At 33.6% G+C, this 20484-nt stretch overlaps 1 protein-coding gene across 1 annotated transcript in view; it reads right to left on the bottom strand.

Annotated features, from left to right (window-relative positions):
• The window catches only part of LOC108911670, a 115257-nt gene that overhangs the window by 16094 nt on the left and 78679 nt on the right, over positions 1-20484 (bottom strand). Inside the window, exons 7-9 of the mRNA XM_023455169.1 lie at positions 13088-13245; positions 9057-9281; positions 8694-8971 (exon numbers count right to left, since the gene is read on the bottom strand). Coding sequence (XP_023310937.1) covers positions 8694-8971; positions 9057-9281; positions 13088-13245 — 661 coding nt within the window. The remainder of the gene's footprint in view (positions 1-8693; positions 8972-9056; positions 9282-13087; positions 13246-20484) is intronic.

Raw genomic sequence — 20484 nt, 5'->3', positions numbered from 1 at the left:
ATATTTGTTGACGAAAGAAATAGAAATGTAAAATTTTATATTAAAAAGTAATACATTTCCATATTTTAAAAATTTAACTCTGGAATTTTAAACTAAAAAAATAAGAGTAAAAACCTGGCTGAGAAATACTATGGTACAAAATCATCTTAATGGCCTAGCAATGATGAGTATACACAGAAAGCTTATTTCTGACAACCATGAAGATTTTATTAATAAATAAAAGTGATTGACACATTTTTAAAAAATCCGAGATTATGTTTTAGGTACCTAATTTTCGTTGAATTTCTTTATTTTTTTTAGTTATTTATATAATTTTTATGTTTTTTTTTGTATTAAAAATGTTTTACTAAAAATATTTCTAAAAAAAATTAATTCACTGTACGTATTTCTACCTATAATTTATATTTCTCCCATCCTCTCTCTTATCTTGATCCCCCTTTAACCCATGGTGACGCCCTTGTTAAGCCACAACCAATTCTATTATTATAAACACTGACTATACAATCTGACTTGGTACATTTTATCGAAAATGTATATTTAAAATGATAATATTAAGTCTGTAAGTTTAACTTCTTGACCAAGAAGAATTCTAATTCACCTCATTATACATTAAGTTTTATTGTTCGAAATAGTGACTCAAGCCATCTTTAAGCCGTGCAAATTATTAGGAACTTTATGATATGATATCTCGAACTATTGAATTTTCAAAATTAATTGTTTTCCAAAGTTCGTACGAACGGAAAACTTGTTTAAGCTGTCTGCCTGGGAAAAGTTCTAGTTAAAGTCTTTATTGGCGCCATTTAGAGGCTCTATCAACCAGCATTTACAGATCTCTTAAATCTGTTTCCTTTACGGTACTATCGGATTGGAAAGTTTTGTGTGAACCACCCTGTATAGCATAAATTTAGATGCGCATCATTAAAAATATGTCCCAATTTCCGTGTTCATTTTCTCGGTTAGGCAATTTTGCTTTCTAATTGTTCTTAATTTCCACGTTAAGATAGAACTTTTTAATAAAATTTCAGTTTTCAACATATACAGGGTGAAAGAGGGAATAAGTTTATTTCCTCAAAAATTTCAAACAGCACAGGGTGCGCCAGTTATAATAGCGAATATTTACTCGAGTCAAAATCTAGTTCCATACGTTCCATCCAATTTGCTTTTTGATTCACAGTATTATCTTTGTTAATAGCTGAAATACACAGTGAAATTAATTTATTTTTACTATTTTTATTTCAAAAATTAAAAAATAAGATATAATATAATGGTACCTAATATACAGGGTGTTTGGAAAAGTTGGTACAAAATTTAAGGGGGTTAAAGTAAAGCCAAAAATAAAAAAAGTTTCTATAAACATTGGTCCTCCGGAGCACCGTTACTGAGATATGGCCCTCCAAAGGGGTCTTATCATTTGGATATTTTCTAAAATAACTTTCTGATTAAGATAACGGAATGAAAATTGTAAGTAATAAGTATACCATAAGGGTCTTTAACTACCATAAGTTTCATCAAAATCGGTTATAAATAAGGATAGTTTTGTAACTACTCTTAATAGAAATTTTTAGAATTTTTTTTATTCCTTTGAATTATCAATCAAATAATATTGTTTTTTAATGAATTGGGATTTTTTTGAAGAAAAAATGTGTCTACCTTTTTAATCCCGTTTTGATGATTCGAATTGGCCGCCTCGATCATGCGATTTAACGCCGTTGGACTTTTTTCGTTGAGGTTTTTTGAGGTCTAAGGTTTGTGCCACACACAACAAGCCTACGCCTTGAAGGAGTAAATTGAACGCTGTATCAACGAAACCCCGCATTTATACAAAATGGTCATTTCGACAAAAGAGTGCGTATGTGTCAACAAAGCTCTAGCGACCATTTACCCGATATGCTATTGCTATTGCAATTTTTAATTAGAAACCTGTGTTTTCTATCCAAATTACTTCTTGGGTGAATTTTGGGACAGCCTTTGTAAATGAGATGGAAATACTTTTATGTTTTATACATTACTTCCTGCGGAAAATTTAAGCAGTTCTCAATATTCCAACTCAATTTTTTTCAGTCTACCTGAAGCCTATTTATATAAGACCAAATTTTCTAATAATTGGATTTGATTTGGTATTCATTTTACATATTACTTATATTTTACATGATAGCAAATTATTATTTTTGCTATGATACTGAAGATTGAACACGATTAGAGATTTCAATTAGTCTTTATTAAGAATCATTCTACGTACGAAACTTGATCCAAAATGTTTACAACTAGGCGCAAAAGATTATAATAGTATAAGCAAATATCTGTGCTGAAAAGTTATTTCAGTATAAAAATAATACATAGGTATGTGTTTTATCTGAGCAAACTTAATTTAAAAATGTTGACAAATCCCTCACGTTATAACGTCGATATGATTTTTCATATAATTTCATAAGCTTCATATTTGTACAAGAAATTGCGTATCAATGTCAGTTTTTTGCCACCATTTAAAAGGTCCGCAAATATTGATTGACGGCGATGTATTTTCTATTGGAAAATGTTTTTTACATCTACCGAATAATTTCCCGATATAGATTTGGTGTGTGCTTTATTACTTGTAAATATCGGATTAAGAATACAGTAAATGAAGTTTCATTTTCCTAGACTTTTTAATTTACCTTTTTATTATAATTTATAAACGCCATAGTCCAGGCTGTGCAAATATGTATATTAAGCGTTATTCAGAACTCGTACGAGTATATAGAATTATTTAGGGATTCCATTGGGCATTATTCATATTTTTTCATTTACATATCCCGCAAAATTGTATTTGAGGGCAGCACGATATGTTTGATTCGGTTAATCCTGTTATCGCTCGTTTGATTCCAGCAGGATGTTATTTTCCACAATCCTGTGACTATTGTCCAAACGAGAGGACGATAAAATGGCATTTTTATTTTCCCGAATAGCTTGTTATGAAATTTGATTACCATACGGTTTTGCCAAATTCGAAGACATTAAAAATTACCAATTCACATATGGAAATACAAATCGAATGTTATATCAAAATTTATAGCGTCGAAGATGGAATCTGAACTTTTTTAATAGCCGTTGAAAGCAAAGATTATATTTATTAATTATTCGTTATAAAGAATGCTAAAAAATTGTAACACAAAGAATTTGTTTTCAGAAAGTTCCTATGAACATAACTTCTAAAATATATTACAAGGGAGTTACAGCGTTCTAAAGAATAAATCAAAAAGTTTGTTTTAATTTAGTGTACCACCGTGGGTAATAGTGTGGGATATTGATACTAGTCGACGTTTGATCACCTCAGTAACTGAGATTTTCCAGCTTTCTCTCATTCTTAAATTGAATAGTGGTTAGAGTTTATCAATGTTTCCTACTGAATACCAACAACCGCCCCAATAACTGTCTTCGATTTCTAGTCTAATCACTTGAGAACGATTTCTTTTATCACTAACACATTGTTTTAATAACATCATTAAATTCCTAAGCTGCATTTGTTAAGGTGCGTTAATAATAACACAGCCACACAAAAAAAATCGACTTTAGGGCCCAGTAGATCAGACCGTGTTTATTATACGTTTTTTGGGTAGCTGAATCCGAATCCGAGATCCATTTAACCCCATCAGCTCGGGATTTTTCATAACTTAAAAAAAAACGATATTCTGAACAATTAAACCATAATAACCCTAAGACTCAAGCTTCCAACGCTAAATCCAATTAATCAAATCCCATAAACACTTAACTCAATGATATCCGAACCTAATAAGCCCATGCACCCAAACCCCATAACCAAGGGAATAAATCATAGGCAATCTGTATTATTGCAAAATATTACATAGCTCCTCAGCTATGTGAGTACTTGGGTTTTCAAAGAATTCTCAGCTATGTGATGTTTTGCAATAATACAGATTGCCTATGATTTATTCCCTTGGTTATGGGGTTATGGGGTTATGTGGTTATAGGATAATTGAGGTTTGAGTTCATGGGCTTATTAGGTTGAAATATCATTGGGTTAAATGTTTATGGGATTTGGTTGCTCGAGTCTTAAGGTTATACAGGGTGGTCCGAATTTTATGCAGGAAACTTCGAGGGCAGATAGATCTTTTTAAAATAATATTTGTTTGCCTTATAAACATAGGTCTGGAACGGCCTCGTTTTAGAGATACAGGGTGTTGAAGTTGTTAAAAAATATATATTCTTTGTTTATACCTCCGGAATCCATCGACCGATTTCAATCAAATTTAGTACAGATAATATATGATAGTGGGCCTTGTATTCCCTAAAATACGAGCTCTAAAGGTTCAACCAGTGGTGTACAACTGGACAGGGTCACCCCCTTTTTTATAAAATAAACCTACGCCACTGTATTTTTTACAAGCTATTGTAACGAATTTATATTCTAATGCACATAATACGTAAAAAAGGTAACTTGAATTTTTTCCCTAAGGTTCACGGTTCTCAAGTTATTCATACCAATACAATCCCCTTGTGGCGGACACTTCTAACGATAATATTACAAGAATATTTATGTTTATGCTTAAAAGTAAGTGCAATTTGTAAGCACATCAACAAAATTCTTTACACTCATCGCTTTCATCTTTTTGGATTAAAACAATATTTGGAAAATCACGACAAAGGAATGAAAGGCACAGAAATGAAATTTTAAAAGCATTTGACGACGATCCTCGGCTAAGTACACGAAGAACGTCTCGGCAACTTGGGGTGAGTAAATCGAAAATTTGAAAAGTTCTACGTAAGGATGGCAGAAATCCGTACCATTTACAACCTGTGCAAAATTTACTTCCGGGAGATGCAGAGAGACGCCTGAATTTTTATCAGTGGTTGTTTGAATTCTTACTAGAAATACTTTGGACCGATGAGGCTACGTTCACAAGGCGAGGGGTAGTGAATTTTCACAATCTGGATATTTGGTCACAAGAAAATCCTCATGAAATTCGGAGTCATTTCTAAACTTTCTAGAAAACCATCTATTTGAATTATTAGAGGATGTTCCATTAAATATACGACAAAATAGCTGGATACAAATGGATGGTGCTCCTGCGCATTTTAGGAGAATAATACAAGAATGGCTTAATGAAAATTATATGAGATGATGGATAGGTAGAAGACCAAATGCCAATGTCAACCATAATGGTGCAGAGGGTCCAGTGTCTTGGCCAGCCAGATCGCCAGATCTAAACTACCTGGACCTCTATGTTTGGGATGACCTACCTGAAAAGTTTACTCTACTCCAATAGATACTAGACCACAACTACTGCAGCGAATAGAAAACCACCATATGATATTAGCTTGAATTAGTTGCATTAATAGAAGATGTCAGAAATGTATCGATATGGGTGGTTCGCATTTTAAACAATTGCTGTAAATACGTAACGTTAATTTTGTTTCTTGTTTAGTTGTTGTTGCTTGGTAAATGTATTTTTATTATTATTTTGATTTAAATTGTTCTTATTTGTAAAGATAATACCTCCAGGGAAAACTAAAACACCAGGAACACTACTTCCCAAGTGATGTGGAAAGAATTTTGTTAATGTGCTTATAAATTGCACTTACTTTTAAGCATAAACATAAATATTTTTGTAATATTATGATCTGAAGTGTCTGCCACAAGGGCAGGGGTATTTGTATCAATAACTTGAAAATGGTGAACCTTAGGGAAAAAATTCAAGTCACCTTTTTTACGTATTTAGTGCATTAGAATTTAAATCCATTACAATAACTTGTAAAAAATACAGTGGCGTAGGTTTTTTTTATAAAAAGGGGGTGACCCCTGTTCAGTTGTACACCACTGGCTAAACCTTTAGAGCTCATATTTTAGGGAATGCAAGGCCTACTATCGTGCATTATTTGTACCAAATTTTATTGAGATCGGTTAATAGATTCCTGAGATATAAACAAAAAATAATATTTTTTTAACAACTTCAACACCCTGTATCTCTAAAACGAGGCCGTTCCAGACCTATGTATATAAGGCAAACTCCTATTATTTTAAATAGATCTATATGTCCTCGAAGTTTCCTGCATAAAATTCGGACCACCCTGTATAGTAATTGTTCAGAATAGTTTTTTTTTGAGGTTATGAAAAATCCTGAGCTGATGGGGTTAAATGGATCTCGTTCTCGGATTCAGCGACCTAAAAAAACGTAAAATAAACATGGTCTGACTTCTGGGCTCGAAAGTCGATTTTTTTGTGAGGCTGTGTAATTTTTACCCAAATATCTGAGAAACGATTTTAATTAGTAATTTGAAACAAAAATGCCTTTTATATATAAAAAAGAAGTAATTTTGGTGTGCAATATACCCTAGGGTGTCCCGTTCGTGTTTCAAAAAAATTTGTGTGCAAGTTCCTCATGGGAAAATAATAGGGGTAGGTCATGTAAAGTTTTTTTCTTAGACACCCTGTTTTCGAGATACAGTGTGTTGAAGTTGTTACTTTCCAAGTGGTTTTCTTTACTTATCTTTAAATCGGCCAAAGATAAAAATGTCAAAATTTGTACACGAGTAAACATCAACTGTGCGTTAAGAATAATGTGCAAACGGTTTCTTATTGAAAAGCAGTGTCGCCGGTACAGATAATTGGAGGGGTACAATCGAAAAAAAATATATTAAAAGTAAAAATTTATTACATTTTTAAATGGTTCTGTAATAGTATATTACGTAATAAGTGTTGTAAAAAGCATTTTACGCACGAATGGAAAAGTTACGCACGACGCCGCGTAGCGGCGAGTGCGTAATTCTATGAGTGCGTAATTGCATTACACCACGTATTACGTACTATACTTTACCTACGACCACTACTTTAAATACTTAAAAACACACCGTCTGCGATCAATGCAAGATTCCTATTACGTCGTACGGTAAAAAAATCGCACAGCTTGGTAAAAAAATCGTACAGTTTTCCTAGCAACCGCCTAGCAACGGTCAATACAAACAGTATTGTATTGACCGTTGCTAGGCGGTTGCTAGGAAAACTGTGCGATTTTTTACCGTACGTAATAGGAATCTTACATTGATCGCTGACGGTGTGTTTTTAAGTATTTACAGTGGTGGTCGTAGGTAAACTCTAAAATATACTACAAACAAAGGTATACTTGTCGAAATTAGGTAGCATGTACCATTTTCGAGAAAAATGAAGTTGTATAGAAGGAAATGGGGGACAATGTCAGTATCTGCTGTAGTATATCGTGTTTACACATTAATTTAATTAATTACCATAATCTGTTTATTTTGATTTACTTTTTTAAATGTTAGTTTACAACAAACTGAAACTTAAAATGCAAATACTGTTGGTAACTAAATGTCTTCAGCTCATTCAATGGTAAGGCCCTCTTTCAATTTAATATTTTCTTGATGTACTTATGCCGCCTTATGTGAGCAAAAAAAATGCAGCTTCATTTTTCTCGAAAATGGTACATGCTACCGAATTTCGACAAGAATACCTTTTTTTTGTAGTATCCTTTAGAGTTTACAGAACCTTTTAGAAATGTAATAAATTTTGAGTTTTAACATATATTTTCTTCGACTTTTCTTGTACCCTTTCAATTACCTGTATCGGCGACACTGTTTTTCAGAAAAAGAAACCGTTTGCATATTATTCTTAATTGCACAGTTGATGTTAACTCGTGTATAAATTTTGACATTTTTATCTTTAGTCGACTTAAAGATAATTAAGGAAAACCATTTGGAAAATAACAACTTCAACACACTGTATCTCGAAAACAGGGCGTCTAAGAAAAAATTTTTACATGAACTACCCCTATTATTTTCCCATGAGAAACTTGCACACAATTTTTTTTGAAACATGAACGGGACACCCTGTATATGAATAAAATAGCATTCGACGTAAACAAATCAAGTCAACTCAAAAATTTTGTCACACCACTGAGAAAAAAATATTTATAATATTCGCAATACAAACTATATCTTGAATGAAAACCTCTACACTGTTTTGGCAGAAATTGCAATTTGTAGAGATGGTATGTTTGGATTAATTTAAAATTGTACTGAGCATCAGACAACGGCATGTCAAAAATGAAGGAACTTTCTTTCGTCCAAATTAAAGAATTTTTTCTTATTAGAATATTGGCCCTTACGTCCTGGTTAATGAATATCGTCAGATTCATAAGAATAGAGGAATCCTTAAGGGGTGTAATTTTTTGTCCAGCATTTTAGAAAATCTAAGCCAGTTAGAAACATTATCTCTTCACTGTACCAGTTACATAGGTTTTCTTTAAGGTATAAGACAACTGACAATACATTCAAGATAAGCACATTTTTACCTCGTATGTTTATCTTACGTTTCCTGAATTGTGTACGCCTGTTGAACATATAGAGAATCGCGTAAGGTACTATAGGCACAATCACACCCCGCAAAATACTTTTAGGAAACTATTAACACATGCATTAATCACAATTATTGAGTATCTTTACAAATTTCCTGCACAAAATTTAAACTTTAAGATCCTGAATGTTAACAACAATGGGGTTTTAAAAACAAGCGGTGTCATTATTTTTACTCACTCTATGAATTTTTGAATTTTCATAGTACACCCTGTATATCGTAATATATTTTTCTCCTATTCTGACGAATATTATCAGCATACGAAATTTTTAACACCACATTTTGACACCACGTAATTGTTAAAAAGTAGCGGAAAGATACATACCGCGTATTTTTTTATGATACTCAAAGCTGTCATATCCGCTGTTATGGCCGACATGTGAAAGTTGAGAGGCAGAGGCTCGCTGGTGAGATTTCTGGTAACGGAGATTGAAAGCGGAGCTGTCATCTCGTGGTTCTCCTCGTTGTTCTTCTCCATCACTGCTTTCTTAACTCTATCCAATCTCCAACAGATCACCACCAAAGCGACCGCGCTGCCCAAGAAAAGCGTGCCACCTGCTATACCCAGGACGCAGATTGTGCCGCATTTCGCCATGTCTACGCCTGTGAACAACGTTTTATGTTAGGGACACTTACTTTAGTTATATATTCAAGGTTTATTGGACGATTTTTCAGAATTTCTATTTACCTAAGAATTTTCCCGAGGTATAGTTACCCGTCAGACTGCTGACATTCGGCTGGACTTGTGGTGGAGCTACAGTGGACGTAGTTCTGACATTTTTCTGTTTCTTGCCTTTGCCGAGGGTGGTAGAAGAGGTGCATTGACCCATTTGGCTGCAGGTCACCACTCCGCTAGATTCGTCGACACCCCGTCCTGTTTTTGCGTTTCTCTTCGCAGGAAATGACACTTCCACTGGAACATAGAAAACTTTGCAACAAATTTTTCTTATGATCAACTATCAAAAAATCATACTCAGTTTTCTCTATACAGCGTGATTCAAAACTTATCCAAAAATATGTGCCATTATCAATAGAATCAATTTCAACGAAAAAAGTTAATGACACATTTAGAGATTTCTAAGAAAAAAAAATAGAACCTTTTCGAATTTAAAAGCACTACATAGCTGGACGATTGTAGTGCGTTTATTTAAATGTACCTTAAGTTTACCCCTCCAGGTATAGCTTGAGCCGATCTGATTGACAAATACCGGATAAACGTGTCAATTGCCTTGAAACAAGACAATTTTCGATCGAGTGGAAATGATGAAGGTCTCAACGTCTACATCGTATTGTAGCAGCTTAGGAATACATTTTAAACACTTCTGTGGAAGAAAATCCTCGAGTAGGTACTTACAAGGCAAATCGTTCCATAAGTATCTGGAGCCTTCCAATCAACAGGGTAGCGCATATTATATGAGGCTTAAATGTATCTCTACTATGAACGGCGTGTGTCGAAGCATTAATAAAAGCGGATTATCCGTCATTACATTTTGTTGCAACAAAATGCTCAAAATGCTTACTTTACCCTTGATGTGTTAATTACAAATGATAATCTTTCCAGTACATAATAACTGGGAACCTAAAATCCCGCATTTGGCATATTGAAATCATCCAGCACGTTTTTTTTTAAATGTTTGGACAGGGATTGTCGACGATCGATTAATTGACTGTTTATATTGCCAGATCGAATGGTTTTTAGTATCTCTAATTTTTTCGAAATGGTTTACCTGGACTACTTAAAGATGTGCCTTTACCTGTTACAACAAATATGGTTCTAGCGCGATAGTGCCTCTCATCATTTTCGACAAAATATTCGATATTACTCTAATGAATTTCAAGAAGTACGGTGGTCTGAACTAAGAGAACAGATGGCATGACCACCGTGCACTCCTGACTTAAAACTTCTCGACTTTTGCTACGGAGACGTTTAAGCAATTAAGTGTATCTTAACTAATCAACATTTACTGATTATATTTAACAATAGAGGAGTTAAAAGCGTAAATCATGAATCGAATTCGCTAAAATAAAATCACTGTAATAAAATACGTTTTATTTATTATCTCATTAAATTGTTTTCAATTTTGTATGTTGATATGAATGTACTCAGCTGACCAAGATTTAGTGGTGTGTAAATAAATATTTTTAAATAATTTTCGAAATCTTCCTTTTGATTTACTTTTACACTGTGGTATTTGTATTGCTCTATTATATGTCCCATAATCTATTTTTAGGTAAGTTATGAATCACCCCGTGTACAGCGCTTTCTACCATTACCGCCCATAATTTACAGGGTGATTAAAAATTCAGTACAAAAAATTTAGTGGCGTATTTTTGAGGTCAAAATAAGATTGTTTTTTTCTATAAACGTGTCCACAAATGCTTAGTTTTCTGTGGACAGGGTTTCAAAGTTTTTTAATTATTCGATTTTTTAAGAATAATTTCCAACCAGATTTGAATGTACGCATAAAACTTGGGGGTGCGGTTTTTTTTAGGATAGTAAATTTAAATATGTTATTGCTTTTGACGCTACTTGTAGAGGGCGCCACCTATAAGGGTACGCTTGAATTAAATTGGCCCTAACTTTTTTGCCACCCTGTACATTGATATTTCGTATTAGTGCGTTTATTCCCCTTTTATATTTTAAGCAAAAATGGTATACTTGATCGAAATCTCTCAGACCAAACGTTTCCGAGATATTGGCAGATGAAGAGTTAAATGCATACCACATTTTCATATTTCATTCAATTTTATAACTATTTACGATGAAAAATTTTAGAATTTATTTTTGATTCGCGTTTATAGGAAAAAGAGTCTTATTTTGACCTCAAAAATACACCTCTAAATTCATTGTACTGAATTTTGAACCAGCCTGTATAGCGCTTCGCATGTGACGTCAGGTGAGTGGTTGTGGATTCGAAGAAGTAACTGGTGTAACTACACGAAACTATTGTGTATTTACATAACATACATATAAAATTCATATATATGCATTTGCATTTATGCAAGCAAATATATTGCAGGTTTATTTATCAACAAAAACATTGTACCACTGAATACGTTTTTTAGATTCAAATTAGAAATATTCGTTTTAAAAGGTTTCGTGTTTAAAAAAGAGTTGCCAGTAGAGAACTGAAATATATATCACCGCGTTATTATTCTTCATAAAAATATGAGGTCTGAAAACAAAATATAAAAATTAAACTACAGCTTTGTAACGATATTTGCAATACAAGTCTTATACGAAAAAGTTCTATTTTTGCGTTTCTTTTTTTCGTAAATTAAAGTTCAATTATGGACCAAAATATTCTCTCTGGAACGGTCCTGTCCGTGTGATGTACGATAAGTTACGTGCTGTAGACAAGCAACGTAAACAAATCCTCAATTTTTGGGAAATTTTTCAATGCAAAAGTACAAACTAAGAAAAATAGATATTTAAAAAAAAACTGATATTTTCTTTTTATAATAATTAATAGTAATTACTATCTTAAATGCATTGTTGTTACTGTAAGAGTTCACAAACAAAACCAAATCCGTAACCATATGTAGTTGCCAACTGCGTGCACTAAACAAACTCCATTAAAATATGGAACAAAATGAAATAAAACTTAATATTTCTAGAGAAAATGTTGAAATTGATCCCCATTAGCGCGGGTACAGGCATGGCATCGACGCACCCAATTTTGGCGAATATTTTCCCAAATTCCAAGTATTCCTCTAATTGTGGGAGCAACTTCAAGTATACGGTTTCGCAATTCTTCCACCGTACCAATTGGAATATTGTAAACCGATGACTTCAAGTAACTCCAAAGATAAAAGTCCATTGGAGTTAGATCGGGTGACCGAGGTGGCCATGGTACAGAACCAAAGCGTCCAATCTATCGCTGAGGAAACATTTCATTCAAAAGTATCGTTACTTCTCGAGTACTGTGTGGAGGAGCCCCATCTTGAAGATAAAACATGCGCGCCCGAACTGGTAATGCCACATCGTCATAATTCAGGCAACCGGTTCTCCAAAAAGTCACCAAATGTTGGTCCATTTAGTCGTCCTTCAAAGAAATAGGGACCCACATCGCCTATTATGCCAGCCCAAACATTTACCGAGAACCGATGTTGAAAACGAGTTTCCCTAATCGCGTGAGGATCTTCATCGGCCGATATGTGCATATTATGGAAATTCACTTCATCACGGGTAAATGTCGCCTCATCTGTTACACAAACATAAGCAGGAAACTCTACTCTTTTGGCACATTGCCGTAAAAACCATCTGCAAAAACGCATTCGTTGATCACAATCCGGGGGTAAAATCTGTTGAACTGTCATGTCAGGTAAGTGTTTAAAACTGTATCCTAGAATCTTTTTAGAACATTCTTCAATGCAAATAATGAAAACATGAACCATTTTCCATCCATTTTTATTGTCTTTCCTAAAGGCATACACAACAGGTGGATAGCACAAAGTTTTTTCTATCAAAGTACAGTTATAGAATTGCCTGACCCAATTATTACATTATTAATCCAAGATCCACCCTGTCCCTAATATCAAATTTACAAAATCACGTTTTACCATCGAATTGTGCCTGTAATAATTACCGAAGTTTTGATTAAACCACTAGTACTGACGTCACTAAGCGATGACACGTCAGATGTGAGGCTTTATGTTATGTGTTAGATGAAAAGCGTTTCCACAATTAGACCTGAAATATTCACTAAAATATCTTACTTGTGCAATCCTGCGGACATATCAAGCTGTACAACTTCTCCAAAGAGTCGCAGATACCGTCAGGACACGTCTTGGTGTCTGGGGTACATGTGGAGTACAAATGGGTTACGTTAGAGGGGGTTTTGTCACCACGCCACATACATCGTTCCGGTTTTTGCCTGCAACATTGTAAAAAAGGCAGGAGTTATTAGAACTTCCAAGAGTTTATTGCTTAAGTCAGTATTTTAGTAAGTAGATAATATTAATTCAATTCAATTGAATTTATAAAAATCGAAATATATGGAAACGAAATTTATTTTTAAATGCGTTCTGTTTTAAGATTTTATATTGTTTAAGTTATTTTATACCTTATGTGACGCCCGATTTTCAACATTTTCTGTGACACTTACTGTATGATTTCTAGTTACTGAATTAAGCCAGCGCTTTTACTGAATTACAGTTTTTTAAGGCATCTAGATAATAAATAAACCAGTAACCAGCATCACAATAAATTTCACCGCGGTTTTGAACGTGTTCGTTGAAACCATTACTATCCTCGTCACGTTTTCAATCCTCAGGTACTATAACATTATAGGTACGCGTTAAAATAACGGCACAATTAGTGGTAAATGTTTGATTTTTATTATCATCTCGCCGGGTAAACACAATTACCCAGGTATCGGCGTTTAAACTTCCCTGCGAGAGCGACACTAATTTCTTTTTTAATATCACCATCAACCGAGAAAGAATTAATTGAATCACACGATTGACTTTTCCGCTGTTATCATATATGACAAGGGGATTTGCCAACGCTTTATCTGCGGCATTGTTCGTGGATTATGCTCAGGCTAAATGAAAAAATAATTTAACTTGACATGTACAGGGAGTGGTCATTAGGTTCGTTCTGTTAATAAAGGGGATTATTATTCAGTTAATTCGAAAAAAGTTTCTATAGATATCCTAGTTTAGAGTGTTAAATTTTAGAAAAAAGACTGTTTATTGAAAATAGTAGTAGTTCCTAGAAAATTTCATTTGTGATCTATAAAAAAATAATTTTCCTTATTGCCATAGGCGGAGGTAAGAGTTTCACTGTATTTGTTGAGAAAAAATGGTAGACTACTGGTTTTATCAAGCTTTAAAGGCAATTTTTGAATAAATTAAAAGAAAGTTATGGATTCAAATGAATGATGAATGAATGATGAAGAAGGCTAGTGAATAATAATTATTTTGACATTTTGAGCCAAATTTAATAGTTATTTATGGTATTAGTGTGTTACGGTATATATAAGTCGCGCTGGGAAATGTTTAACTGATTTTCTCAAGTAAGTTAATGACGTAACACACCAGTGCCATACAAAATTTTATCCAACACTCATAGAATTTCGTTTTAATAATAAATAAAAGTAATTTAAAATTTCAAGTTGTTAATGTCAGATAAAGTAATTTAACGAAAATTGTGTCTGTACCCAAGGGTTGTCAGTAAACAAACATTATTTTTTGTTGAAATCACGTTGAAATCCAAGACTGAAAAAATGGAAAATGTGGAATGTCCATCTCAAATTTTAGAAAAAGCTAATGCAGGCATCATTCTGGAGAAATCAAAATCTATATACAACAAAGAACTGAAGGAATTTCAAGATTGGAAAATCAAAGATGGGGTGAAAGGCGTAAATGAATCTGTCTTGCTGGCTTATTTTTTCAATTTAAGTGAAAAATAAGCACCATCTACAGTGTGGACTAAATATTCCATGTTGAAGTCAACTTTGAGAGTTTACAAGAACATTGAAATTTCTAAATTCAGAAGACTAGTGGCATTTCTAAGCACAAACATTTTCAACCAAAAAAATCCAATGAAATAGGACAAATCGAACAATTTTTGCGTGAAGCCCTAGAGGAAGATCATCTTATGAATAAGGTAGGTTCTACCGAATAGTTTAAATTTGTTGTTTTTAGGTGGCGTTGATATTAGGAGTTTTTGGCGCTTGTCGTTACGAGGAATTGACCCATCTAAGCATAGACAATATAGAGGACAAAGGACAGTATATCCACATCATGATTCCAAATACTAAAACGAATAAACCAAGAAGCGTCACTGTGTTAAATGAAGGATTTTGTGTTAATCTAATTGAATTAATTAGAAAATATTCTAAGCTAAGGTCTCAAAATGTGTAAAATAAAATGTTATTTTGTAATTTTCAAAAGGAAAAATGCACACGTCAATGTGCTGGTATTAATAAGCTATCAAAAATCCCTAATGTTGTTGCGCGATTTTTGGGCTTGACAGATTCTAATTTATATACAGGGCATGGCTTGGCCAATGCTGGAGGGGATATTACAACACTCAAACGCCACGGTGGATGGAAGTCATCTACCGTAACAGAAGGTTATATAGAAGAGCCAATTTCCAGCAAAATTGATATTGCTAAAAAGATGCAAGGGGTGCAGACTCCTGAAGCAAGCATAAGCAAAGGGGCATCCTGTTCTATAAATTTACCACAATCATAAAATGATTCCAATAATCCTTTAGCATCAAATTACAGCTTTACCATAAATGTCAATGTTAATATTAATAAGTAGGTAGATTGTAAGGTTGTGGCATTTTAGTTTATTTGTTGACTTATTGTTTCAAAATGGTTTTCTAATAAAAACTAGAAAAATAAACCAAACATTTGTCTTTTTATGATTTCTATAAGTCACTAGAGGGTTTACGTCATAACTTACTAATGACTTGTGACTTACAACTCACTAGTGACTTATAGGCCAGATTATTCCTTTAAAACTAAAGAAATTATAGTATCATCATATACAAGTGTTGGATAATAGTTATTTATGGTACAAGTGTGTTACGGTATATATAAGTCACGCTGGGAAATATTTAGCTAATTTTCCCAAGTGACTTATATGAGTGCCATACAACACTTTCATAGAATTTCGTTTTAATAACAAATAAAAGTAACTTAAAATTTCAAGTTGTCAATGTCAGAAAACGTAATGAATGTATTTTTAAATATTACAAAGGATGCGAGTGTCAACCTAAATTGTGTCTGTAACCAAGGGTTTCATAACTAACTAATGACTTATGACTTATAACTCACTAGTGAGTTATAGGCCACATTATTCCTTTAAAACCAAAGAAATTATAGTATCGTATCGTGATATACAAGTGTTAGATAAATACATTAAAATTTAGAAAGTGTCTACCATTAATAATAACATAAAACTTCTACTCTTGTTCTTGTGTTACGAATAGTTCCTGTACATTGTCAAAAGAAATAATCAAGGGTCAATCATCTAGCGCAGACCTTCTTAAATTATGATCGTGACTTTGTGGTGTCCTTGGTAGAGCACACTCCACACTCGTCTTGCATCACATGACGTTACTGCAAATCTGTCCTTAGCAGGTTGCCATAACGAGGTAGCGCACATAGCATCGTACTGTACTTTGTTATGAATAGCCGTATTTTTACGGTAGATACAAAGTTGTACTACTCTGAGAGAAATATGACTTTAATTGCCGCTACTAAAGTCTTTTTAATATTTCCTTAGAAAACATTAAGAAAAGCATACAAGATGGGAAGACATATATTTGAAAGTCAATTAATTCTTCACACATGAAGTTTTATAGTGGAAAAATTGCTGTGATGCTGGGGCAATCTACTGGCGAGAATGTCGGATTTGTAGTAAAAGATAACATAAAGCTGGGGGCAGCAAAGATATCGCTTTTCCTCACTACATGATCCATCGGAAAGCACACGTATCCAAAAAATATCACCAGAGATAGATGTGGTGCTTCACGATATTATTAAAATCATTGACTTCATTAAAGCCGTGCCTTTAGTAATTCTTTATTTTCAAATCATTGTAGAGACGTGGATTCCGATTATAAAAACTTACCATTGCATATGGAGGTAATGTGGCGCCCAAGAGGACGAAATTTAAACAGATTTAGTAATTTTTTTTTTTCATAATGAGTTATGACTTTCAAAAGTGTGTTATTCGTCGGATATTATTGAAAAACTCAATGATTTAAACATGTAACTTCAAGGAAAAAATTACATATGACATGTTAAAGTTTTACTGAAAAAGTTGACATATGAAGGAATATAGTGGAAAACGGTTCTTTAGAAGTGTTTATAGCAACAGATGATATGATAATTGATAATAATATTCCCAAGGATTTAACTGCAAGAGTTATAATTACTGATTATCTGAAGTGCCTAGAAATATTGGTTCAGGAATACTTCCCTTCTAATTTTGAATCCAAAAAAAAAACAAAGATGTAAGTTGGGTTTGCCATGCAGGTTTAAAACTTGACTTTTGTATATAAACTTTGTTTTGAAATTTCAACAGAATTGTCAACAATTCTTGAAGGTACCTTGAACATACTTTTACCATTTCATGTTTTATATGATTCACATGATAATTCCTTGGGTGAAAACTAGAAAATTTGGTACCTGATCTAGCAGACCAAGAGGTGTGTAACTGAAATAAGGTGGTGCTTCGTCATTCACAAACCATAAACAGTACTGCAGTGGTACTACATTAAGAAGGGCCAGTTCCTCTTCAATAAAGTTAAGTATGCATTGTCATCTAATCTCTAATAATACTTATCTAAATATTTAGTGAAAGCTAATGTTAATAATTGACTTCCTTTGTCATAAACCTATTGATGACTGTTGTGAACGTTTTGTATCACGGGAGAAACTCTTGCCAGTAAAAAGAATGAGATTTACAACAAAGGACGTTCAGTTGTTTTGTAAAGTAGCCATTGACAGGACTTTACAATCGAGGAAAATCATCCGCAATGATGTGTTTGAAAAGGTAAAATTTATCAGTATAATACTGCGCTACTGTTAGCAACGCTGTAAAGAAAATGCATACAAGCCACTTCTGAATTCGTAAACTGAACTATTATAAATAGATTATCAATTTTTACTAGTTTAAGATATCAAAAAAATAATACCCTTAAGTTCAAAATGTATCTTGGAAACTAAGCCACATACGTTCATAAGAACCTTTCTTCATAGAATTAAATGAGGAACCACCCTCTTTATCATCGGATCCCACTTAAGTACCACTCTGCGTATTATTTTTTTGACAAAATTTTTTTAATGAAAAGTTTTGAACTAAAAAATTAGTAAAGGATAAGTGAAAAATTGACGGTCATTTCGTTTTATAAGTCTGTACGTAATTATCAGTCTGACGTTGTTCTCTTGCACTACACGTGTTTGTTGGCAAAAACTTTGTAAGGATTAGAGAGAAATATACGTGGGAAGACTTGCAGAAGCTCGAATCTTGCCAAGTTTCGCACTTTCCCCAAAGGCTTTGTGTATTCACTCATTTTGTAACTCCAAACAACGTGGTGTGCAGACGTTATTTCTAGAAACTGCTTAAACTCTACTTAACAAATATTAAGTTTACCAACAGAAAATATTTTCTTGTAACTTGATAGTTAGATGTTAAATACGATTATGTTAAAGGATTCCAAGTTCTAATAAATCAAAGAACTCAGCTATTTATTTTTCGTGGAAAGTGGCTTTAGAAGTAAATTCACTTTATCCTAACTTTATTAATAGCTTTTTTTATTTATCGTGATTTATTTCTTTAACGATTTGTGTTTGTAATTTTAAGTGCTTTGATAATCCATTTTTGGAAAAATCGGTTGGACATAGCATATGTCATTTTAGATGTTATATTTTTTAAAAAGAACAACTCACGTTTTTATATTTTGGAAATCTGTATTTTCATATAATAATTGTCTGTTTTTCTATATAAAAATATATTGACGCATATGTTGGTATTGTTCTTATTGAATTCAAATGTAAAAAATGTAAGGGAACTAATAATCAAATTACTTACTTGAACTAGTCAAGGAATTTTTTTAATTCCACGCCTGAAGAAATCTGTTAGTTTAGAAGTTCGCTTATGAAAGGTGATGTAGTCATTACAAGAGATTTCTGGAAGCTTATTCTATAGGCAGCGAAAGAGATGAAAATTTGGACGAACATCGGAAGAATAGGGCTGATGTGGAATAACCTCCCAACCGGGCTGCTGAATAGCATCTTTCATGATGATAGCAGTATATAGCATGATGTAAAATTTCTCGAAAATGAGTCTTTTTTATCCTTTTTCGGTGTCAAGGCTATTGACAATAAAACTCAGCAGTGATGGTTACATTCCTCGGAATCGATGGCTTCTTTGTCTCTCCAGATGTACAACGTTACTTTACGCGAATGGGTAGCAGATCTCTTTTGTTTTCGGCATTGACGTAGAGGCGTCATTCTTCATCACCAGTAACAACCTGAGTTAAAAGCTGTCGATGCTGTTGAAGAGCTAAACGATGACGATCCAGCAAAAAGGCGAACATGCGACCAATACACCCAATTTTTTAACTTTATCCATGTAATGTAAATGTTGTACTTTGGTCGGCCGGTCACAGTCTATCATACTGGCTAATACTCGCGTTGATTGACGTGGTCATCAAAAATCAGTGCTCAATCTTGTCGATCATATCAAACTAGCCCTTCTTGCAACGAGGTATTCTATTTTGTTTTGTACATATTGTCGTTTTCTTCATTAAAAGCAAATGACATCTTTTATTGATTTTTAGCTTATAATTACTCACGTTTATGACAGTAATGAATTAGATGTTAATTTTTGGAGTGTCTCAGAGTGTCTCAGGTACGGTTTAATCCCACATTGCGATCTCTTGTTGGGGGTGCGCAAAGAGGCAGAATGATGTGCGGGATTATTCTGGAGGGCATACGAAGAGTACCGGAAAACTTGCAAAGAGAGGAACAAATTTTGTAAACCCAATAACAAGTACTCGAGAAATTGCACGGCAAATTGAGTTGAACCAAAAAAAAGTTTGAACAACATTCCGGGAAAATCAGTTCCAATCCATCCCAACAGAATTCGGCTTTCGAGCATTCAAGACAGGCTTTCAGTACATGAGCTCTGGTCAATGGTATTCTTGTTAAACCTTTTATCCACCAGATTGTTTAATAAGCGAAAGTTATCTGTGATCCCCGTTCTTCTAGGAGATGTAGCGCTGAACGTTAAGGAGAACATGGGTGTTAGAGGATGGGAGGCCAGCCCTTTTTAGACGTTAGAGGTATCTTACACATTATTTTGTATAAGTGAGTAGATCATAGAGGATCAATTGCATGGATAGCCAGGGTACCAGATCTTAGCCCTTGTGCTTTTTTATAAGGTTACATGAAAAACTTAGTTTTGGAAACGTCAATTAGCACAAGAGAATCACTAATTGCCCTGTAGTACAGACTATCGATATAATGAGGGGAAGATCTTTATCCCCTCTAATACGTGCGTGTACAGTCTTCTGACTATGTGGCGTATGTATCTAGTTATATGTGGATCAGATTGGCGGCAATTTTGAGCTTTTCCCATAATATCAT

This window comes from Anoplophora glabripennis, unplaced genomic scaffold (assembly GCF_000390285.2).
Source record: "Anoplophora glabripennis isolate ALB-LARVAE unplaced genomic scaffold, Agla_2.0 scaffold575, whole genome shotgun sequence".
NCBI lineage: Eukaryota > Metazoa > Arthropoda > Insecta > Coleoptera > Cerambycidae > Anoplophora > Anoplophora glabripennis.
This window is presented reverse-complemented; position numbering and strand designations above follow the sequence as displayed.